Below are 15254 nucleotides of genomic sequence, written 5' to 3'. Positions count from 1 at the left end.
GCACTCACTAATTGATTTTTCTATTAGTTTACTTGAAATTAAAGACAATTTCAGTCGTTTTAAAATGTCAAAATTCCAACAACAATATCTATTATTTATATCTTGTGCTTGTGTAATCCATCTGATGGCAGCAGAGAATACCTGCAATAAATAATAGAGAAAGATAAATTCGAGTTCAAATTTTTGTAAAAGTCAATTGAAAGTTGTACATATTAAATAAAAAAAATTATTTAAATTTTACCTGAAACTCAGAGTCAATATGAAGATACTCTGAATCCAAAAAATACAGTAGAATTTCTTTCGGAATCTCAAGAAATTCTTGCTCCATTGTCACTTCTACGAAATTGGAGAAGATGAAATCCCGCGAAGAATGCAGCAACCTTACTAAATTATGGGCCTCAGCAAACCTGTTTTTTAAAATAAAATAAATATGGAATTAGTTACGTATAGGTGCAGATAAAAATACATATTATATAAATAGTTTGAAAATAATTAATTATTATACTGTACGTACCGGTAAATTCCTAAAGCATTAGATGGATGAAGTTCCCTCTTGAGAAAATCTGTACAAACAAGTACAGCACGGGACATTATCAGCATGTTTGCAGCCGCAATTAACTCCTGTGCGTTTTCCACTATTATCTTGATGTTTCCTAAAGTATTTAAAAAACAAAAATAAATTTTCTATTTATAATTATTTCTTTTTGTTTTACATATAGCATAGCACTATGAAAACTTAAAATGTTTTCCCTTACCAGTATATATGAACTCGATGAGCAGTTTTAATATATTGGGTTTCATAAACTTCATTTCTATTGACTGTGTTGTTTTTTCAGCTAATCCACCAGTAAACATGGTCTTAAAATATTTGCTTCCCGCCGAGAGTATTACACGGTGAGCCTGTGGAATAAAATGTAATCTCCATCAGTTTTTTTTTTTTTTATATTTGTCCCCGAGGGGGGCTAGTTTATTGATTGGGGTGGGTACGTTAAGGGGGCGTAAAAGTCTAGGTGAAGGGTCGTCGTCATAACATAGGTTTTGTCAAGTTTAAATAAAAATGAGAGATGGATTGAATTTGTAGGTGGTGGGGGGGGGAGGGAGTTCCTGGTTATGATAAAGATTGACGTGACATTAATATGTCGTCAAATACCAGGCCTATGACTGGGAGGAGGACTGGGAGGAGGGATATTTTGTCTGGGAAGGAAAAAGTGTTGGTAACAGCCTGGGACCTATAGGAGGAGGTCATGGGGCAAGTGGAGGATGGAAAATGAGAGAGGCCATAATAACAGTGCGGTGAGGTACCTATAGATGTAGACTGGTCGAACAATAGGAAGTAAGCCAAAATCAAACCACTGCTAGGAAGCAAGCCAAAATCAAACCACTGCTAGGAAGCAAACCAAAAATCAAACCACTTCTAGGAAACATTCAGGGAAGTTAGGAGATTTCTTCCACTATTCCTTGGTCCTAGACTCCTGGGCAGTTAGGGCGGCGGCGGGTAGAGTGTGGACGGTGTACTTCGATATGGGTGTAAAAGGTGGGTGATGGAGGGCAGGCAGAGAAGAAAGTGTAGGAGATAAATACAGGTAAATGTTTCACTCACTCACCTTCACAACTGATCCATCAGCTAATAATATTTCTACATCACATAACTCTTGTGACTGCCAGAGGAAATGTATGTAGTCTAGCAGGTAGTTCGGATAAGATTTACATTCCTCTTCCTCCTCCTTCTCCTCCTCGTTATGAGAGAGCTCCACACGTGCAGCCGCCATCTTCAGATACTAATGTAATACTAACTAGTTGTCAGTTTTATTTTTAGTGGTGTGGTGATATCTGGTAATACCCGTAGTGGTGGTGGTGGTGGTGGTGGTGGTGGTGCTTCCGTTGCTTCTTCCAACAGTAACAAAACTAAACTACAGCCACACTCCTAAGACAGTCAAACCACCAAAGGCATAGAGATAACCTCCATGAGCGCATAATCCAAAATCACCGTGGGAGCACCATAGAAGATATCCCGATCAAATTATCTTCCAAAAGCGGATCAGGATTATAAAGTTCATCGTCTGCCGGTTCAATTTCTATATGTAAGACTGCTACTTCTGGCCCACATCTCTCAATTTTCATTGGGCAAACTTTCTGCCATTTCTGCCTAAAGCCCATAAATGCTAGGCATTTAATTTTATTATACTATATTTGTATATGCATAGCTAGGTTACACAGAAGATAGACTGCAAATGAACAGTACATGTGTTATTGCTCTATACTGTATGTGTGTGTGTGTGTGTGTGGGGGGGGGTATGTAGTTACTTTGGTTAAAGCCAAGATTTATGTGTACTGTACAATATGTGTATAAAATATTAATGTAGTAGTCTTGTGTTTTCATATATAATGGTTGCCTTGCTACCTACTATAACATGCTCAACAATCTTGTAGATATTTAAATTTAAGATTATTTAAGAATTATACTGTGGCTAAAATTTTACTAATGAATTGTTTTCTTTGCAGTACATCATGCAGATCTTCGTGAAAACCCTCACTGGAAAGACTATTACTCTTGAAGTAGAACCTTCAGACACCATTGAAAATGTAAAGGCAAAAATTCAGGATAAGGAAGGCATCCCCCCAGACCAGCAGAGATTGATCTTTGCTGGTAAGCAGTTGGAGGATTGTCGCATTCTTTCTGACTACAATATCCAGAAGGAATCTACACTCCATTTGGTATTGCGTCTTAGAGGAGGAATGCAGATCTTTGTGAAAACCTTTACAGGAAAGATTACCCTAGAAGTAGAACCTTCAGACACCATTGAAAATGTAAAGGCAAAAATTCAGGATAGGGAAGGCACCCCACCAAAGCAGCAGAAATTGATCTTTGCTGGTAAGCAGTTGGAGGATTGTCGCATTCTTTCTGACTGCAATATCCAGAAGGAATCTACACTGCGTCTTATTAGAGGAGGAAACAACATCTTTGTGAAAACCCTTACCCTTACAGGAGAGATCATTATCCTAGAAGTAGAATCTTCAGACGATATCCACAAGGAATGTACACTCCCCCCTTTGGTATTGCGTCATAGAGGAATGCAGATCTTTGTGAAAAAATAAAGTATTCCGGATGAAATGTTCAAATTTCCTTTAATGTATGGAATGGAAAAGATTTAATTTCTTTTTGCACATTGTTATTATTTTAACCGAACCAAATAAACACTATTAAAATTATTTTATGCATTGTTTTTTTATCACATACTGCAATGTGAAAAACTGAGTATTTTTGTTTTCTCGATTGGCTAATTTGCAATGTGACCTAGCAGGTAGTTGGCAGTATGTTGGGATAGGTTGGGTAGAGTTTACAAAGAATAATACAATTTTATATCATATAGGGTAGTAAAAAACTATACATTTATTTATTTGCTTTTTATTTACTAAAATAAGAATGAGTGAGGATGAAGGAGGAGGAGGAGGACATCAGTATATAGGTTTTCAAAGTTTCGAGTAGTCAAATTAAGACTGCTATAGCATTAGTCCGACTTTCAGGGAGTGGTGTACAGCTTATCCACTTGTTATTCTTAGGGTCGAAATACTCCACATTAGCGAGAGAAATCTAAAAAGAAAAAAAAAGTTATCAATATTATTATCAATATTTATCATTTTATATTAATCATTCTTTTAATCTTCTTTCCTTACCATTCCAATTCCATTCAAACCACTCCAGTAACCGCCTATGACATATAACAGAGAATTTGTGACAACAACTGCTGGGCTACTTCGACCCAAATACTCTGAAGACGAACACTTAAACCATTGGTTCTGTGGGAAAGTAAAAGAAAAAAGGTTAAAACAAGAGTAAGGGGGCGGGAGGGGGGTATACAATTTTTTCCCTTTGTTCCTAAAGTATTACAAAAATTCTTCCACTTCCTGGTTACAATATTAAACTTTAAGTACTGGTAAATAATCTTACCTGCTCAAAAGAATATCTTTTCATTGAATTTTCATCCAGAATACCATCACCTACTACGTACAAAAAATTATCTAAAACTGCAACGCCTATCGTCTTAGACGGTGGACCTTGCATTGGTGTTAGATTCTTCCACTCTCCAGTTACAGGATTGTATGAGAGAAAATCATGCAGGGGATTGTAAGTGTCCGTATATCCACCAATAATGTAAATAAGACCTCGATGTTCTACTATACCCATGCTATAAAAAGAAAAAAAAAAGGAAAAAAAACAGTACAGGTCACTGCGACATTTTCTCATTATTATTATTAGTAATTCACACTATCAGTAAATCCAAATTGTTATTGTACTGGTTATTGTACTTACTTGGATCTAGCTTCTGGCATATTTGACTCTAATAATCTCCACTCATCTGTAATAGGGTCATATCTTTCAATATTTTTTCCTATTTCCATTGAATCCGTCCAACCACCGAAGGCATAGAGATAACCACCATAAGCGCATAATCCAAAATCACACCGTGGGATTACCATAGAAGATATTCCAGTCCAATAATCTTCCTGTGGATCATAAACTTCGCCATCCGCCAAAATCTGAGCGTCTATCTCTCCAACCCCTCCAACAACGAAAATTTTTCCATGTAAGACTTCTATTCCTGGTGAAATTCTCCCAATTTTCATAGGACAAACTTTTTGCCATTTCTGACTAAAGGTATCAAAACATTCGATACTTTTAAGTAGATATTCCTCTGATCTATTCCACATTATATTGAATTCTTTCCTTGATCCACCTATGACATAAATTTTCTTTCGGTTACAAATTCTTGGCTGGACATAAAAGGAGGCTTCCTCTTTAGCCAAGTTTATCTGCTGTTTAAGGTTAACTTTCAATCTGATGTCAGAGCACTCATTAATTGATTTTTCTATTAGTTTACTTGAAATTAAAGACAATTTCACTCGTTTTAAAATATCGAGAATCCAACAAAGTCTATCAGTTATTTCTTGTGTAATCCATCTGATGGCAGCAGAGAATACCTGCAATATAACAAAAGAAAAGAAAAAGAAAGTGAGAGCTGCAATAAAAAAAAAAATTTCAATAAATAAATATTAAATAAAAAGAAAAATATCTAATATTTACCTGAAACTCAGAGTCAATATGAAGATACTCCGAATCCAAAAAATATAGTAGAGTTTCTTTAGGAATCTCAAGAAACTCTTGCTCCATTGTCACTTCTACGAAATTGGAGAAGATGAAGTCCCGCGAACCATTCAACAAGCTTACTAAATAATGGGCCTGAGCAAACCTGTAAAAAAAAAAAAAAGGAACACATCCTCTCTAGAATCGGATTAGATCGAATCAGAATCAATCAAATTAAAACAGAACAGAACAAAATAAAAAAATTTACAAAATAAAAATTCGTTACCTGTAAATTCCCCAAACATTGGATGGATCAAGTTCGCTCTTGAGAAAGTCTGTACAAACAAGTACAGCACGGGGCATGAACAGCATGTTCGCAGCCACAATTAACTCCTGTGCGTTTTCCACTGTTATCTCGATGTTTCCTAAAGTATTTTTACAAAAAAAGAAAAAAAAATTTCATTTATTCATTTGCAACAAAATAAAAATTTTACATATAGATAGCAGCATAGCACTATGAAAACTTAAAATATTTTCCCTTACCAGTATATATGAAGTCGACGAGCAGTTGTAATATATTGGGTTTCATAAACTTCATTTCTATTGACTGTGTTGTTTTCTCAGCAAATCCACACGTAAACATGGTCTTAAAATAGTCGCTTCCCATTGACAGTATTACACGGTGAGCCTGTGGAATAAAATGTAATCCCCATCGTTTATTTTTTCAAGTTTGTTCGTTCGTTCATACTGCCTTTATACATACATTAAGGGGACGTAAAAGTCTGGGTGAAGAGTCGTTGTCATAGCATAGGTTTTGTGAAGTTACATAAAAGTGAGAGAATTATGGACGGACGGACAACAAAATCAAACCATTACTTGGAAGCAAACCAAAATCAAACCACTGCTAGGAAGCAAGCCCAAATCAAAGTACTGCTAGGAAACATTGATTCTATCGTGCGAAGAAAGTTGAATAAACAGCTCTTTATTTGTGTCGGGGGAGAAAGGAAGTTAGGGGAGAGCAGGGAAATTTCTTCCACTGCACTGGATAGACTTTGTTAATCATGTTCCACTGACTTCTCCTGGGCGGCAATAAGGAATGGAGGGTGAGTGTGGGCGGTGTAGTTAAGTTTCCCTCCCCCGATATGGTGTGTAAATGATGGGTGGGTGATGGAGGGCAGGCAGAGAAATGTTTCTTCACTCACAGATAAATGTTTCACTCACTCACCTTCACAACTGATCCATCAGCTAATAATATTTCTACATCACATAACTTTTCTGACTGCCAGAGGAAATGTATATCGTCTAGTAGGTAGTTAGGATAAGATTTACATTCCTCCTCCTCCTCCTCCTCCTCCTCGTGATGAGAGAGCTCCACACTTGCAGCCGCCATCTTCAGATACTAATGTAAGACTAACCTAACCAGTTGTCAGTTTGGGAGAGAAGAGAGTAAATTGAGACTGCTCTAGCATTAATATATCAAGTTCCCGGTACATTTTATGTTAATAGGCTGTGATTAGGAGGAGGGATAGACTCAAGGTTTCGAGTCAAATTGAGACTACTAAAGCATCATTAGACCGTTCCTCAGGGAGTGGTGTACAGTTTCTCCACTTTTTATCCTCTGGTTTTAGATTAAAACTTATTATAAAGGATTATTATAAAAATATTTAGGAATTATTAATATATTTTATTCTTATTTCCATTCTTCCTTACCAAGTTATGATAACCGTAACCGCCTATGACATAACAGAGGATTTGTGGCAACAACTGCTGGGATATTTCGACAAAATTAAACAATGGTACCATTGATCCATAAGGATACTTTATAAGAATACTTTCAAATTTCATGTTAGGGTAAGTTAAAAAAGATAGGAAACAAGCTTTTTTTTTATTTAAAATGGATTAAATGTGGAGGAGACAAATGTCAGTCTTGAAGGAAGCTTTCTTGATTGGGGATGTCGAAGGGAGTTAAAGTAAGACTGCTCTAGCATTAGACCGACCCTCGGGAAGTGATGTACAGTTCATCCACTTATTAGTCTTAGGGTCGAAACACTCCACATTAGCGACAGATACCTTTAGAAAAAAAAACAGGTGGTTAGGTGGTTAAATTTGTAATATAATTTATTCATTTCATTCTTCCATTTCCATTCTTCCTTTCTTACCAGTTCAAGGTGGTCATTGGGACGATGACCACCTATGATATATAACAGAGAATTTGTGGCAACAACTGCTGGGATACTTCGCCAAAAATTCATTGATGAACACTTAAACCATTCGTTCTGTGGAAAGGAAAAGAAGGGAGGTTATACAATTTTTACTCCTTTTTTCACTACACTACAGTATTACAAAAATTCTTCTCCCATATTACTTAAATTATGATTATTGTCTTGGGAAAGAGAAAAGAAGGGAGTTATACAATTTTTACTCCCTTTTCACTACTATAATTCAAATTGTATTGTATATAATTATAAGCATGCACATTACCTGTTCAAAAGAATATCTTTCTAGTGATTTTTCCCCTTCTTCATTAAAAAGACCACCCACTAAATACAAAAAGTTATTCAAAACTGCAACACCCATGTAGTTGTAGCGAGGTGGAGCACTCAGTGCTGCTAGATCTCTCCACTCCCCAGTTACAGGATTGTATGAGAGAAGTTCATGAAAGGGGTTATAAGAGTCCATACGTCCACTAACAATGTAAATAAGACCTTGATGTTCTACTATACCCATGCTGTAAAAAAAAAAAAAAAGTATAGGCACTGTTACATTTTCTCATTATTATCAGTAGTTCACACTATCAGTCAGTAAATCCAATTTGAAAATTGTTATTGTACTTACTTGGATCTACGTTCTGGCATATTTGACTCTAATAATGTCCACTCATCTGCAATAGGGTCATATCTTTCAATACTTTTTTCGATGACCGATCCCGTCCAACCACCGAAGGCATAGAGAAAACCTCCATGAGCGCATAATCCAAAATCAGACCGTGGGATCACCATAGAAGATATTCCAGTCCAATAATCTTCCTGTGGATCATAAACTTCGCCATCTGCCCAAATCTGACTGTCCTCTCCACTCCCTCCAACAACGAAAATTTTCCCATGTAAGACTGCTATTCCTGGTGAACTTCTCACAATTTTCATAGGGCAAACTTTCTGCCATTTCTGCCTAAAGATATCAAAACATTCGACACTTTTAAATGTAAACCCATCTGATATATAGAGTTCTTTCATGAATCCACCTATGAGATAAATTTTCTTTCGAGTACAAATTCTTGGCTGGACAGAAAAGGCTGCTTCCTTTTTAGCCAAGTTTGTCTGCTTTTTAAGGTTAACCTTCAATTTAATATCAGCGGAGCACTCATTAATTGCTTTTTTTATTAGTTTACTTGAAATTAAAGGCAATTTCAGTCGTTTTAAAATGTCAAAATTCCAACAACAATATCTATTATTTATATCTTGTGCTTGTGTAATCCATCTGATAGCAGCAGAGAATACCTGCAATAAATAATAGAAAGATAAATTCGGGTTAATAATCTTGTAAATAAAAGTCAATTGAAAGTTGTACATATTAAATAAAAAAAAAATATTTACATTTTACCTGAAACTCAGAGTCAATATGAAGATACTCTGAATCCAAAAAATACAGCAGAATTTCTTTCGGAATCTCAAGAAATTCTTGCTCCATTGTCACTTCTACGAAATTGGAGAAGATGAAGTCCCGGGAAGAATGCAGCAACCTTACTAAATTATGGGCCTCAGCAAACCTGTTTAAAAAAAAAAAAAAAAAATTACGTATAGGACAGATAAAAATACATATTATATAAACAGTTGGAAAATAATTAATTATTATTATTATACTGCACGTACCGGTAAATTCCCAAAGCATTAGATGGATGAAGTTCGCTCTTGAGAAAGTCTATACAAACAAGTACAGCACGTGATATCATCAACATGTTCGCAGCCGCAATTAACTCCTGTGCATTTTCCACTGTTATCTCGATGTTTCCTAAAGTTTTTGACAAAAAAAGAAAAAAAAATTTCATTTATTCATTTGCAACAAAATAAAATTTTACATATAGATAGCAGCATAGCACTATGAAAACTTAAAATATTTTCCCTTACCAGTATATATGAAGTCGACGAGCAGTCGTAATATATTGGGTTTCATGAACTTCATTTCTATTGACTGTGTTGTTTTCTCAGCAAATTCACACGTAAACATGGTCTTAAAATATTTGCTTCCCGCTGACAGTATTACACGGTGAGCCTGTGGAATAAAATGTAATCCCATCAGATTACATAAAAGTGAGAGAATTATGGACGGACAGACAACAAAATTAAACCACTGCTAGGAAGCAAGCCGCCCAAATCAAACCACTGCTAGGAAGCAAGCCGCCCAAATCAAATCACTGCTTGGAAACATTGATTCTCTCGTGACGAAGAAAGTTGGATAAGCAACTCTTTATTTGTGTCGGAGAAGAAGGGAAGTTGGGGGAACAGGGAAATTTCTTCTACTGTACTGGATATACTTTGTTAACCATGTTCCACTGACTTCTCCTAAACGGACGGTGAGTGTGGGCAGTGTAGTTAAGTTTCCCTCCCCCTATATGTGTGTAAATGGTGGGTGGGTGATGGAGGGCAGGCAGAGAAAGATATGTAGGTAGGAGGTAAATGTTTCTTCACTCACAGATAAATGTTTCACTTACTCACCTTCACAACTGATCCATCAGCTAATAATATTTCTACATCACATAACTCTTGTGACTGCCAGAGGAAATGTATGTAGTCTAGCAGGTAGTTCGGATAAGATTTACATTCCTCTTCCTCCTCCTTCTCCTCCTCCTCTTTCTCCTTCTCCTCCTTCTCCTTGTGATGAGAGAGCTCCACATGTGCAGCCGCCATCTTCAGATACTAATGTAATACTAACCAGTTGTCAGTTTTGTTTTTAGTTGTGTGGTGATATCTGGTAATACCCGTGGTGGTGGTGGTGGTGGTGCTTCCGTTGCTTCTTCAAACAATAACAAAACTAAACTACAGCCAGCAGCCTCTTTCTTTCAGTATGTTGGGGTAATTTAATAATATGTAATATTTGTGTGTTAAGTTAGTTGAGTGCCCATTAAAACTGGGGCCCATTAAGATTAGAGGCCCCATTAACCCTGGGGCCCATTAAAGAAGACCTGGATAAAAAAAAGCAAAAAAATATACACTTTTTTACTCATCAGACCGTTCCTCAGGGGTGTACAGTTTCTTCATTTGTTATCCTTAGGATCAAAATACTCCCTCTACATGACAATTTTTTACTTCTTTTTCACTATAGTTAAGCATAAGTCACATGACAAGGAAGCAAAGTTTTGCTGTAACGTATGTGATAAGCAACCTTAGCTATCACCAGTTGTGTCACAGCAGCTCAAAGAAAACTTTTGAATTAATGTTTTGGATGCCTTTTTTTTAAGCTACACACTTATCCTAACTAATCTTGGCCGGTTAGACAGCTTTGGTCAGTTCTTTATTACTTTCAAATTTCATATTAGGTAAGTTAAAAAGATAGAAAGCAAGCTTTTTTTTATTTTAAATGGATTAAATATGAAGATAATGTCAGTCTTGAGGAAGGTTTCTCTTCAAGCCCCCTGCTCCTTTGTCACTTCCACGAAATTGGTCAAGATGAAGTCCCGTGAAGAATGCAGCAACGATACTAAATTATGGGCCTCAGCAAACCTGTTCCCCCAACAAAAAGAAAAAAAATGGGATTTAGTTCAAATTCTGCATTGTATACGTACAGATACAAATAAAAAACATCAAAACAAGAAAATAATATTAATTATTATACTGTACGTACCTGTAAATTCTTAAAGCATTGGATGGATGAAGTTCTCTCCTGAGAAAGTTTGTACAAATACGTACAACCTGGGGTATTGCTATCATGTTTGCAGTCACAATTAACTCCTGTATGTTTTCCTTTGTTATCTCGATTGTTCCGAAATTATCCTCACCAGTATATATAAATTCTATGAGCAGTTTAAATAGATTAAATTTGTGATGAGAAAGTTCCACACGTGTCGCCGCCATTCTCAAATACTAATGTAACACTAACCACACAACCCACCAGTGTTTTTTGTAAATAGTGGTAGTGGTGATATCTGGTAATTTTTAACAGAGAGGGGGAGGTAAGAGGTGGTGGTGGTGATGCTTCCATCCTCACCTCCAAACAGTAGCAAAACTAAACTACAGCAGCCTGGGATAGGTAGTAAAAACTATACATTAATTTAAGTTTTTATTTTTATTTTAAGTGTGTGTTTGAGGATGAAGAGGAAGAAGAGGACCTGCAAGTTTCTTTGTTGGATATTCTTGAGCTTCTTGAGCTTGGGGAAGTGTCAAGAAGAGAGAGAGAAGAGAAAGAAAGTCAGTCAAATTGTGACTGCTTTAGCATCAGACCGACCCTCAAGTAGTGGTGTACAGTTTCTCCTCTTGTTGTTATTCTTAAGGTCAAAATACTCCACAGCGACAGATACCTTTAAAAAAAAATAAAGTTAAAAAATTGTATATATTAATATCAGTTTTCCATCATTAATCATTAATCCATTTCATTCTATTCTTCCTTACCAATCTCTTCTTTACCTCAATGTCACTTTTTCTACAGTCACCGCCTATGACATATAACAGAGAATTTGTGGCAACAACTGCTGGGCTATTTCGACAAAAAATTGATGAACACTTAAACCATTTGTTCTGAAACAGAAGAGGTTATATAATTACTTACAATTCTTCGTCATAATTGTAATTCAAAATAATAAGAATTTATAAGCACTGGTAAATAATCTTACCTGTTCAAAAGAATATTTTTCCATTGATTTTAGGCCCCGAATCCGAATACCACCACCTACACCTACTACGTAAAAAAAGTTATCCAAAAGTACAACACCTATTGGTAAAGAAGATGGACCTATTATTGGTGCTAAATTCTTCTACTCCCCAGTCACAGGATTGTATGAGAGAAGATCACGATTTTGCAGGTGGTCGAAAGTGATCTTATATCCACCAACAATGTAAATAAGACCTTGATGTTCTACTATACCCATTCTGTAAAAAAAAAAAACAGTACAGGCCACTGCAAAATTTTCTCATTATCAGTAATTCACACTATCAGTCAGATAAATTTATTTGAAAATGATTGATTTTTAACAGTAAACAGTACTTACTGGGATATAACTTTTGGCATATTTGACTCTAATAATCTCCACTCATCTGCAAAAGGATCATATCTTTCAATATTTGGGGATATGTCATCACATCCCTTCGTCCTACCACCGAAGGCATAAAGGTAACCTTCATGAGCACATAATCCAAAATGACATCGTGGGGTCACCATAGAAGATATCCCAGTCCAATCATCTTCCTGTGGATCATAAACTTCGCCATCTGCCAAAATCTGCAGACTGTCCCCTCCAATCCCTCCAACAACGAAAATGTTTCCATGTAAGACAGACTGCTATTTCTGGCGAAATTCTGAAATTCTTCCAATTTTCATAGGTCAAACTTTCTTCCATTTCTGCCTAAAGGTATCAAAACATTCGACACTTTTCAATGTATACTCATTTGATCTGTATCTAATTCCACCTATAACATAAATTTTCTTTCGAGTACAAATTCTTGGCTGGACAAAAGTTTTGCTGCTGCTGCTACTGTATGTTTTTAAGGATAAGCTTTATTTCCGAGTCAGAGTACTCATTAATTGATTTTTCTAGTAGTTTACTTTGAATTAAAGACAATTTCACTTGTTTCAAAATGTCAAAAAAAGAGTAGATAAATTTGATTGATTATAGTCTACTACGCAGCCGCAATTAACTCCTGTGCGTTTTCCACTGTTATCTCGATGTTTCCTAAAGTATTTTAAAAAAACAAAATTTCATTTGCAACAAAACAAAAATTTTACATAGAACTATGAAAACTTAAAATATTTTCCCTTACCAGTATATATGAAGTCGACGAGCAGTTCTAATATATAATTTCTTCCACTGTACTGGATAGACTTTGTTAACCAATGTTCCATTGACTTCTCCTAAATGTTTCTTCACTCACAGATAAATGTTTCACTTACTCACCTTCACAACTGATCCATCAGCTAATAATATTTCTACATCACATAACTTTTCTGACTGCCAGAGGAAATGTATATCGTCAGGTAGTTAGGATAAGATTTACATTCCTCCTCCTCCTCCTCCTCCTTCTCCTCCTCCTCGTGATGAGAAAGCTCCACACATGCAGCTTCAGATACTAATTATAAGGATACTTTCAAATTTCATGTTAGGTAAGTTAAATTAAAAGATAGAAAGCAAACCTTTTTTATTTTAAATGGATTAAATATGAAGATAATGTCAGTCTTGAGGAAGGTTTAGGGAGTCAAATTAAGACTGCTCTAGAATAAGACCGGCCCTCAGGGAGTGATGTACAGTTCATCCACTTATTATTCTTAGGGTCGAAATATTCCACATTAGCGACAGATACCTAAAAAAAAAGTTAGAGGTTAAAATTGTAATATAATTCATTCTATATAATTAATTCATTTCATTCTTCCATTGCCATTTTTCCTTTCTTACCAATCTATTAAGGTTATTTTGACGGTGACCTCCTATGACATATAACAGAGAATTTGTGGCAACAACTGCTGGGATACTTCGATCAAAATTCATTGATGAAAACTTAAACCATTTGTTCTGTGGAAGGAAAAGAAGGGAGGGGAGGTTATACAATTTTTACTCCCTCTTTTCATTACACTACATACAGTATTACAAAAATTCTTCTTCAATATACTTAAATCATTATTGTTGTCTTGGGAAAGAGAAAAGAAGGGAGTTATACAATTTTTACTCCCTTTTCACTACTGTAATTCAAATTGTATTGTATATAATAATAAGCATGCATATTACCTGTTCAAAAGAATATCTTTCTAGTGATTTTTCCGCTTCTTCATTAAAAAGAAGGCCACCCACTAAATACAAAAAGTTATTCAAAACTGCAACACCCATGTAGTTGTAGCGAGGTGGAGCACGTCCTGCTAGCGCTCTCCACTCCCCAGTTACAGGATTGTATGAGAGAAGATCATGCATGGGGTTGTAAAAGTTCATATATCCACTAACAATGTAAATAAGACCTTGATGTTCTACTATACCCATGCTGTAAAAAAAACAAAAGTACAGGCACTGTTATATTTTCTCATTATTATCAGTGTTCACACTATTAGTCAGTAAATCCAATTTGAAAATTGTTATTGTACTTACTTGGATCTACCTTCTGGCATATTTGACTCTAATAATCTCCACTCATCTGTAATAGGGTCATATCTTTCAATACTTTTTTCCATAACCGATCCCGTCCAACCACCGAAGGCATAGAGATAACCTCCATGAGCGCATAATCCAAAATTACACCGTGGGATCACCATAGAAGATATTCCAGTCCAATAATCTTCCTGTGGATCATAAACTTCGCCATCCGTCAAAATCTGACTCTCCTTTCCAATCCCTCCAACAACGAAAATTTTTCTATGTAAGACTGCTATTCCTGGTGAATTTCTCACAATTACCATGGGGCAAACTTTCTACCATATCTGCCTAAAGATATCAAAACATTCGACACTTTTTTTAAATTTATTTTGGAAATAGTTTTCTTTCTTTGATCCACCTATGACATAAATTTTCTTTCGAGTACAAATTCTTGGCTGGACATATAAGGCTGCCCTTTTGGCCGCCAAGTTTGTCTGCTGTTTAAGGTTAACCTTAAATCTAATATCAGAGGAGCACTCATTAATTAATTTTTCTATTAGTTTACTTGAAATTAAAGATAATTTCATTCGTTTTAAAATGTCAAAATACCAACAACCATATCTATTAGTTCTTCGTGTAATCCATCTAATAGCAGCAGAGAATACCTGCAATAAATAATAGAGAAAGTTAATTTTGATAGTTTGGGATTAAAACTTTATTATATAAAGTCAGTTGAAAGTTTGTAATATTAAATAAAAAAAATTATTTTACCTGAAACTCAGAGTCAATATGAAGATACTCTGACTCAAGAAAATACAGTATTTCTTTCGGAATCTCAAGAAATTCTTCCTCCATTGTCACTTCTACGAAATTGGAAAAGATGAAATCCCGCGAAGAATGCAGCAACCT

At 35.6% G+C, this 15254-nt stretch overlaps 2 protein-coding genes across 2 annotated transcripts; one reads left to right on the top strand and one right to left on the bottom strand.

Moving 5' to 3' along the window:
- The first annotated feature begins 2456 nt into the window (after positions 1-2456).
- Positions 2457-3096, top strand: LOC121863478 (polyubiquitin-like). The gene has a single exon (XM_042362151.1). It carries the CDS (start codon positions 2509-2511, stop codon positions 3094-3096), a length of 588 nt encoding a protein of 195 aa, XP_042218085.1. The 5' UTR covers positions 2457-2508.
- Positions 3097-3657: 561 nt separating this feature from the next.
- LOC121863477 (influenza virus NS1A-binding protein homolog A-like) lies at positions 3658-14189 on the bottom strand. The gene is made up of 6 exons (XM_042362150.1): positions 14010-14189; positions 13680-13796; positions 12282-12478; positions 7565-7769; positions 7243-7359; positions 3658-3798 (listed from the first exon to the last, which is right to left on the bottom strand). Exons 1-6 carry the CDS (start codon positions 14187-14189, stop codon positions 3658-3660), a joined length of 957 nt encoding a protein of 318 aa, XP_042218084.1.
- Between the last annotated feature and the right edge of the window lie 1065 nt (positions 14190-15254).

This window comes from Homarus americanus, unplaced genomic scaffold, assembly GCF_018991925.1.
Source record: "Homarus americanus isolate GMGI-L3 unplaced genomic scaffold, GMGI_Hamer_2.0 scaffold15810, whole genome shotgun sequence".
Lineage (NCBI taxonomy): Eukaryota > Metazoa > Arthropoda > Malacostraca > Decapoda > Nephropidae > Homarus > Homarus americanus.
This window is presented reverse-complemented; position numbering and strand designations above follow the sequence as displayed.